Source organism: Ipomoea nil, unplaced genomic scaffold (assembly GCF_001879475.1).
Source record: "Ipomoea nil cultivar Tokyo-kokei standard unplaced genomic scaffold, Asagao_1.1 scaffold0114, whole genome shotgun sequence".
Taxonomy (NCBI): domain Eukaryota; kingdom Viridiplantae; phylum Streptophyta; class Magnoliopsida; order Solanales; family Convolvulaceae; genus Ipomoea; species Ipomoea nil.
The window spans coordinates 19,844-28,754 of NW_017616542.1; the positions used below are offsets into that span (position 1 = coordinate 19,844).

General features: G+C 37.4%; 2 protein-coding genes across 2 annotated transcripts; both read left to right on the plus strand.

Moving 5' to 3' along the window:
• The first annotated feature begins 956 nt into the window (after window positions 1–956).
• On the plus strand, window positions 957–3,340 carry LOC109192163 (premnaspirodiene oxygenase-like). The gene is made up of 3 exons (XM_019342770.1): window positions 957–1,550; window positions 2,324–2,644; window positions 2,723–3,340. The coding sequence occupies exons 1-3, from the start codon at window positions 957–959 to the stop codon at window positions 3,338–3,340; spliced, it is 1,533 nt and encodes a 510-aa protein (XP_019198315.1).
• A 1,876-nt stretch (window positions 3,341–5,216) lies between these two features.
• On the plus strand, window positions 5,217–8,500 carry LOC109189363 (premnaspirodiene oxygenase-like). The gene is made up of 3 exons (XM_019340113.1): window positions 5,217–5,817; window positions 7,334–7,635; window positions 7,739–8,500. Exons 1-3 carry the CDS (start codon window positions 5,235–5,237, stop codon window positions 8,357–8,359), a joined length of 1,506 nt encoding a protein of 501 aa, XP_019195658.1. The 5' UTR covers window positions 5,217–5,234; the 3' UTR covers window positions 8,360–8,500.
• Window positions 8,501–8,911: the final 411 nt, after the last annotated feature.

Sequence of the window (8,911 nt, forward strand, 5' to 3'; positions counted from 1 at the left end):
TTTATTCTGCCAAAGCACTCTTCAAGGGTAACATCATTCTAACTCCCTCTTTAAACGTAGAACCTAAGAAAAGCGAGTGATGGTTCCGCTGCGCTTGTATGATTTTTTCTAACAGGAATTAAAGTAGAGATCACTTAGTTTGAATCTCCATCCATTGATCTTGAATCTCCCCCAAGGAATTAGATACAATGCGTCAAATTGAAACCTAACCCTAGAGGGAGTTCTAAGAACTAAAGCACAAAATAACTTTGCAAAATGGAAATCTAATCTAACTCCCCTAACTATCTCTATTCCTTAAACTTATACAGTCGTCAATCCTTCATAAAGGCTAATTTTCATAGCCACGCACGAGGTTTGCACGCGCCTACGCACGTTAGTGCATCTTTCAGCTAGTTCCTAAACGAACTTTGTACAAGTGTGCAATTCTCGTACTGGTTTGACCTAGAAGATGTCTAAATTAGACTTTGAAGATGTCCAAATTATAATTTGTTTTCTTTAGAAAAGTTGTAGCCCTTTGAGTTTCTATTTCAATGCCGAGACATCGCAAAAGTTGAACGATCCTAATTTGAGATATGATCAAAATGTCGAGACATCGCAAAAGTTCCCTTAAAATGGCATTGTTTTCCTATAATGCACAAATGCCATCACAATTAGTCTTAGTCTAACTTTATGCAAATTAAGTTATTCTAAGCATATAATAAGCTCAAACGACTCCAAATAAAGCACAAAATGTCTCCAAGATACCCCACAAATAAAATACTGTTGCACAAAATATAATACAAATTAATTTGCCACCAAATTTGAATGGATTGTTTTTAAATTGTAGGTATTATTATATTTGGGTGTGGTGTAAAAAATTGTTAGGTATATATATAGGCTGCCTTGGGCTTGAACTAAGAAATTAAGGAGCCATAAGATCAGATAGATACTTGCTGGTTCTTTAGTTTCATTCTCTAATGGAGGCCACAATAATAATAAACTTCATTTGTTTCTCGTTCTTTCTTTGTTTCATCATTTTAGTCCGCAGACGATGGAAGAAGCCGAAAAGCCGCCGCAGTGGGAAACTCCTGCCGCCCGGCCCGTGGAAGCTGCCGATCATCGGAAACTTGCTCCACTTGTGTGGCTCATCGCCCGCCCACCACGTCCTTAGAGATTTAGCCAAAAGGCACGGCTCCTCGTCGGGCCTCATGCACCTTCAAATTGGAGAAATCTCAGCAGTCATCGTGTCCTCGCCGGAGATGGCTAAAGAGTTCCTAAGAACTCACGACCTGGTTTTTGCCACCAGGCCGGAACTTATGGCCGCCAAGATACTCTTCTACAATTCTTCGGACATTGTGTTCTCCCCGTACGGAGATCATTGGAGACAAATGCGCAAAATATGTGTGATGGAGCTCCTTAACCCAAAACTTATCCGCTCCTTCAGCTCCATCAGGCAGGATGAGATCAAGCATCTATTGACTGACTTGCGTTCATATTTGGAGAGGCCAGTCAATCTCTCTAAGAGAATCTCCTTGTTTACCAGCTCCCTTTTATGCAGATCCGCCTTGGGTAAGATGATATATTCATCCGTGTTGTAAAATTGCGAATCTGTGCCTAGGCACCAAGCCCCAGCCTTCCGCCTAGTGTATCACCACAAGTAGTGATTTAGGCAGCAGACTAGACCGTCTAGGCCTCCTAGGCACTGACTATGCCTACGCGCTGACTAATCGCCGCCTAGAAGCTCCCGAGCGCCTAAGGAGTGCCTAGTGATTTTTTCAACCATGATATTCATTAATGTTTCAAAAATCTCATCTAAGCACAGATTAATCAATGCCTAGGAGCTAGGCGCTGGCTGATCGCCTAAAGTATAACCATAATCGGTGGTCTAGGCCGTTGGCCAGCTAGGTGGCAGACTAGGCCATCTAAGCACCGCCTAGGCCACCTAGGCACCGACTAGGCCGCTTTGGCATCGACTAGGTAGCCTAGTCGGCCAATTAGTTATTGTTCCATTCGTTTTTTAATTGGTTATTTCTTTCAAAATAACACCGCTTTGAGCAAAATAACTCTAAATTGTTCAAACTCAATGTTTTTTAGGTTAATATTTAATATTTTAGTATTAACTATTAAAGTATTAAATAGTTTATAATTATTCCGTCTAAAAAATTTTTAAAAATTTATACAAATTTTTTAAAAAATAAAAAATAAAAGAAAAAATACAGGGAGCCAATTAATAGCCCCTAGCACGTGAGGAGTGCCAACCATCATATTCATGAAGTGTACTGTGAAGTTCAATTCGATCAGAATTTAATTAATTCTAATCTATTACATACTTTTAATAGGCTGCAGGGTATTCACTGGAAAAGAAGAGTTAATTGAGGTGTTGGAGGAGATGTTGGCTATCCTGGGAGGCTTTCAGTTTGAGGATGTATTTCCCTCCTGGAAGCTTCTTCACAACCTGTGCGGGAACAAGAATAGGATTGTGAAAGTTCACCGTAAAATAGACGCAATTATTGAGAACATCCTAAAAGAACACCAAAACAACTTTGAAAGTGGTCACGAGTTAGGCCAAGGGGGTGAAGATATAATTGACGTCCTCATCAAACTTGAGAGAAACGGAAGCCTTCAACTGCCTATCACCCACGACATCATCAAAGCCATAGTCCTCGTATGATTTATATAAATTCTACTTTCTTAAATTAAATTTTTACATAGTATACTATTTGATGGGAGCATATATATGCAGGATCTTTTTGTAGCTGGAACGGAGACATCGTCGGCAGTGGTAGTGTGGGCAATGTCCGAAATGATGAAAAATCCTAGGGTGTTAGCGAAGGCGCAGGCTGAGGTGAGGGAAGCCTTCAGAGGGAAAGAGAAGTTGGAAGAAGATGACATCATGGACCAATTACAATATCTCAAGTCAGTGGTCAAAGAAACTTTGAGATGTCATCCTCCGGGTCCATTGTTAGGTCCCAGAGAGTGCATGGAAGAAACTGTGGTTTGCGGATACACCATACCGGCCAAAGCAAGAGTATTGATTAATGCGTGGGCAATCAGCAGGGATCCTCAATATTGGGAGGATCCAAACAGCTTTATACCCGAGAGATTTGAGAAGAATTCAGCTGACTTTATGGGAAACCACTTTGAATTTTTGCCTTTTGGTGCTGGAAGGAGAATATGCCCCGGACTTGTATTTGGTTTTGCCAATACCCTATCTCCTTTAGCAAACTTGTTGTACCACTTTGATTGGAGCTTCATTTCGGGAATTACTGCAAATACATTGGACATGACAGAGATGATCGGACTAACTGCCGGAAGGAAGAATGATCTTTTCTTGATTCCTACTTCTCCGGCAGCCTGTTAATCAATCAATTCTAATAATATACCAAAATAAAATCTCACTCTTTAAGTTCATTTGGGGACATTTATAATAAAATATGAATACTCTTTAGTGTTGTTTTCCATATTGCATGCAAGATGATGAGTAGTACTATTGTACTCTACTATTTTCCTTCCAATTCAATAATAAGATTTTATTGTTATTTAATTTGTTAGTATGTATTACTCTATTTTTTAATTGGCAAGTCACAAGTGGATGCATGTCAACAATCAACAACCTTAGCTTGTTTGAACGTATATAAAATGGAGAAGAAAGAGAAGAGAAGAAGTAAAAGATAAATTTGCCCCTCATCATTTTAGTCATTAAAAAATTTCTGACTACTTCTCACTAACAATTTGGTAGAATGGACTGTTTATTTGGGAACCACTTGAATTAGGTATTAGTAATTTAATATAAATACGTCCATTGTGTATGAAGATTGAGAATGAACCAGACACAGCAAAATATATTGTTCATATGTTATTCTTAGTTATTACTTGGAGCGCAGCTCTCACATGCTCAAACTGCGAATACAAATAAATGCATCGAAAATTAAATACTTATTGAAAGGTATTAATTTATTAATATTATTTCAATAATTGCATAAATTAAATAAACAATAATAAAAAATATAAAAGATAACTCAAATACCTAAAGCTTGACTTAACTACAAATTAAATAGAGAAGTTCTTTTGACAACTATCACAGATCAGAATTGACAATATAATAATACTGTTAATAATTATATTAAAATTTATTTCCTAATACTTAGGAACTAAGTTAGTAGAAAAAAGACTTTTTTTTAGGGTTTGAACCTGAAACCTCTCATTTGAGGATCCACAATTTTGCTCAATAAACCCACTTTAAAAATATTTTAAAATAAAGTAATATTGAGATGTATTTTCCAATTTATAATTTATTTACCAAAACAATTAAAATTTCTCCTCACTAATAATAACAAAAAATATTAATATATAAAGGTAAAAAATATTACCATAAAAATGATTAAGTATAATACTTTAAAAATTATATACTCTTTGTATTATTATAGTAGTTATGATTATTTTTATAATCTAATTAAAGATGGTAATAATAGTTTAAATAAATAAAAAAAAACAATATTATATTAAATCAGATGTGGAAGTACAAAATTTCAATATCAGATATAATTTTATTAATATTACTAATCCCTATACATGCTAATACTAAGAATAAAATAAAAATAAAAACGTATATTTTACTTCACTCTTTACGCTTAATCTATGATTCTTGCCTAAAAGTTCATAGATCCGTAACTACATGCTTGATTTTTGAAACAATCGAGCCAATCGCCTCAGATCTTAGTTGACCTAGGTTATGAATTGCCCTAACAATGTTTCTTTCTCAGGTGAAAAGTTCGCCGGCAAATATTTACCGGCGAGAGTCGAGGATAACTTATACAGCTTGAATCAAAGATGATAGTACATATTCGAGGTTTATTTCTAATTATTCTCCTACTTCGATCTATGTTTCTGGAAACATATCTCAGGTTAAAATTTCTCAGGAAACGTGTTACTGGCAAACAATTTATACATATAAATCTAGGGTTTTTTAAATAATCCTTGAATGATTCTGAATTTTTATTTGACCATGTTTATTTTTTGTCAAATCTGATAGTTCATGTGTTGTTTTCGTACTTTTAGATGAACAAATAAACTTCAAATAATCTATGCTTTAATTTTATTTTTTTTAAAGAAATGTTATTGTTATTATAAAAACTAAAATATTAAAAAACATGGCTGCCAAGTCAAATCCCCTAGCTTATATAAGTGCAGCCTTGGCCTTGAATAAATCCCCGGGATAAAATAATATATCAATCTTGCTTGCTCTAATTTCAGTGATGGAGGTGGCATTCAACTTCATTTCTTTCGTCTTCTTTCTTTCTTTTTTCATTTTACTCCACACACTGTGGAGGAAGAAGGCAAAAACCCGCCGGAATCTGCCACCGGGGCCGCCGAAGCTGCCGATCATCGGAAACCTGCACCAATTCATGTCAGATTCACAGAAACCCACCCACCGTGTCCTGGGAGAGTTGGTAAAAAAATACGGCTCCCAGGGAATGATGAAGCTTCAAATCGGAGAAATTTCAGCTGTGGTGGTATCTTCGCCGGCGGTGGCTAAAGAGTTGCTAAGAACCCACGACCTAACTTTCGCGACCAAGTTGCAGTCTCTGGCCGGTAAAACACTATTTTACAATGGTTTGGGCGTTGCGCTTACTCCGTACGGTGATTATTGGAGACAATTGCGGAAAGTATACGCCACAGAGCTCCTCAACGCTAAAAATGTCCGGTCGTTCAGTTCAATCAGGCACGATGAGATCCATTGTCTATTGGCCCATCTCCGTTCATCTTCCGGCCAGTTGGTGAATCTCACTGGCAGAATCTTCTTACTTATGTCCTCCATTATATGCAAATCTGCATTTGGTAAGATCAGATCGATGACGTGCGGCAATTTAATTTGACTCTTTCAAAATTATATTTTTAGTGTTTTTTTTTCGTAGTATGGAACAATACTATCTAGATGCATGGGTTCAATTCCAAATTTAATTTAGGTGTGTTTAGTCCATGGGTTTACAACACTAGGAAGGAATGAGAATCAAAATTATAGTTAGTGTTTTGTTGGTAATTTTTTAAAACACCGACTACGAGATTTGATTACTGATTTAATTAAAAATCACACTCCCTAATTAAAAAATGTATCATTACATCTGATTGGTAATATGATTTTTTAAATTTGAATTACTGCCTTTTAGATTTTTGTTTTGATTTGTTTTGCTTATATTAGTGTTTTGGATGTCATTATATTAGGATTAATTCTCTTAATTTTTTGCTTTTGTATTTTTAAAATACTTAATTATTCTCATTATAGAGTTATATATAACCAAATATTAATATTGGTAATCATTTCAATTCCACCTGATAAGGATATACCCCCGGACCCCGAGCCATACAACAGGTAACCACCTGTACACCCGGCCCCTGCTAAAACGAGCGTACCTAGCCCCGCGCGTCGGCCCGACCGACCGATCGACCGAAGGCGCTCGGCCCGACCGTGTCCCTTCCCTGGCTCGAATCGCTGTTAGAACCGATCGGCCTGCCTTTGTCGGTCGGACCCGATTCGGCTGAGGGTCCATGAACCCAGAAAGGGTCAGGCTTTGGACGCCGCGTGGCAGTTAGACATTCGGCCCCGCCAGGGTCAGATGCATGCCCGCCACGTGCCCGCCATGCCGAGAACCCGGAGATGCCTTCTCCCACCCTCTATATAAAGCGCATTAAATGCAGCTTGAAAATGACTTTTGGCACGAGGCAAGACCGGAGCTTCCCGACCCTTCAGTGGGAACCCGAGCCTCGGCCTTTGCCTGTACACGTATTGTACCCCGTATATACCATATCACCACCCTACTATCAACCATGCAAAATATTTCACCAAAATTCATACTATTACCATGATTCCCATTCTGATTCTGATGTAAGAACCAAACACGCCCTTAGTGCAGATTATATTATTCCGTACATGATTTCGAGAAAGCTAACTAGCTAGGTGGAGGGGTAACCTGTTAGCAACTTGAGAAACCTGAAAAATGAACAAATGTAATGAAATTGGTTAGTTTAGGGACCTATTTGTAGGTTTTTTAGATTCAGTGGCCTAATTGCATTCTTGTGTGCAGTTCAGTGGCCTATTTGACCCTTATTCCTAATAGCAATAGTAGTGTCATTTGATCTAGTTTTCCTTTCTCAAATTCATTGAATTGTAATAAGGTACCCATGAATTGCAATTCAATAAAAGGAGGGAATTGCAATTCCCTACAACCAAACACTATAATTCAGGCCTTCATTGAATTACAATTCAATTATAACCAAATTACACCCAATTCAATTTAATATTATTCCATACATGATTTAGAGAAAGCTAGCTAGTTAACAATAATAGATACTGCAGGTAAGGTATTCACCGGGAGAGAAGAGTTCTTAGAGCAAATAAAGGAAATATCGGAGTTGCTGGGGAAATTTGATTTCGCCGATGTGTTTCCGTCTTGGAAGGTTCTTCACGGCCTGTGCAGCAACAAGACCAGGATCATGAAAACTCACCGAAAAGTAGACGGAATTATTGAAAACATCATAAAAGAGCACAGAGAGAAGTTGGAAAGTGGTGATTGTTTAATTGATCTCCTCATAACACAAATGGATAAGGGTGGCCTTCAACTGCCCATCACTCATGACAGCATCAAAGGCGTAATTGCTGTAAGTACATATGTTATTGACATCGTACGTCATAATAAGCTAGCTATATATCCTTAAATTCAAATGGGTTAACGTTTGTTGGAGCATGCATGCATGCATTCAGGAAATATTTACAGCAGGAAGTGAGACATCAGCAACAACAACTGTGTGGGCAATGTCGGAAACGATGAAGAATCCCAGGGTTTTGGCCAAAGCCCAGGCTGAGGTGAGAGAAGCTTTCAGAGGGAAAGAGAAGTTAGAGGAGGAAGATATGGAGGAATTACAATACTTGAAATCAGTGGTAAAAGAAACCTTAAGGTTTCATCCTCCGGTTCCTTTGTTAACACCCAGAGAGTGCATGGAAGAAACTATGGTGTGCGGATACACCATACCGCTCAAATCAAAGGTATTGATTAATGTGTGGGCTATGTGTAGGGACCCCCAATATTGGGAAGATCCAGAGAGCTTTATACCCGAGAGATTTGAGAAGAATAGTTCAATTGATTTTATAGGAAATCACTTTGAATTTTTACCTTTTGGCGGTGGAAGGAGAATATGTCCGGGACTTGGGTTTGGGTTTGCCAACGCTTTGTCACCTTTAGCACACTTGCTCTTCCACTTTGATTGGAAGCTCCCTCCTGGAGTTACTGCTGATACATTGGACATGACGGAAATGAACGGAGTAACTGTTACAAGAAAGAATGATCTTTTCTTGATTCCTACTCCCATCCATCTTGTAAAGTAATATACATATATACTTACTCTACCAAATAAAATCCCACCTAGCTAGCTAGCATGATGGGATAATGTTTTGCAAACAGCTTGAATATTAATGTACCTCGTCCTATTTACTAATTACATATATAATACGATCGAATTCTTGTTTGAGAGTATTGTATTACTCCATTCTTGGCAACTTTCAACATGCGACATCCTTGTTTGAACACAAGTTTTCTTTGTGAGAACATAAACTGCGAATTTATAATCCGCTTAAGTTCAGCATCAGTTTATGTAAAGTATATATGAATGAATAGATGATTATTATTGAGCTTTGAGAACAAATATATAGTACAATAGTGGAGAAGATCAACAGAAGAAACATCATGTAATTATTGGGATTTTTAGCATAAAATGACATTTAAGTGGTTATTTTGTAATACAAACATATGTGGAATCCACTTCTGATTTAAGTTAGGTCAAAGTTGATTTAGATTTTTCATAATGAGACCAAGAAATCGATATATTATACACTCAAAATGGATAATGGTTAATTAAGATCGAAATGGGTTCTCAAACG

Excerpts from the sequence above, each read along its gene's own strand:
- LOC109189363 (XM_019340113.1), top strand. The coding sequence starts at position 5,235 with ATGGAGGTGGCATTCAACTTCATTTCTTTCGTCTTCTTTCTTTCTTTT. Across the intron at positions 5,818-7,333 it reads TATATGCAAATCTGCATTTG|GTAAGGTATTCACCGGGAGA; the intron begins GTAAGATCAGAT and ends TAGATACTGCAG. Across the intron at positions 7,636-7,738 it reads GCATCAAAGGCGTAATTGCT|GAAATATTTACAGCAGGAAG; the intron begins GTAAGTACATAT and ends GCATGCATTCAG.
- LOC109192163 (XM_019342770.1), top strand. The coding sequence starts at position 957 with ATGGAGGCCACAATAATAATAAACTTCATTTGTTTCTCGTTCTTTCTT. Across the intron at positions 1,551-2,323 it reads TATGCAGATCCGCCTTGGGT|AGGGTATTCACTGGAAAAGA; the intron begins AAGATGATATAT and ends TTAATAGGCTGC. Across the intron at positions 2,645-2,722 it reads TCATCAAAGCCATAGTCCTC|GATCTTTTTGTAGCTGGAAC; the intron begins GTATGATTTATA and ends ATATATATGCAG.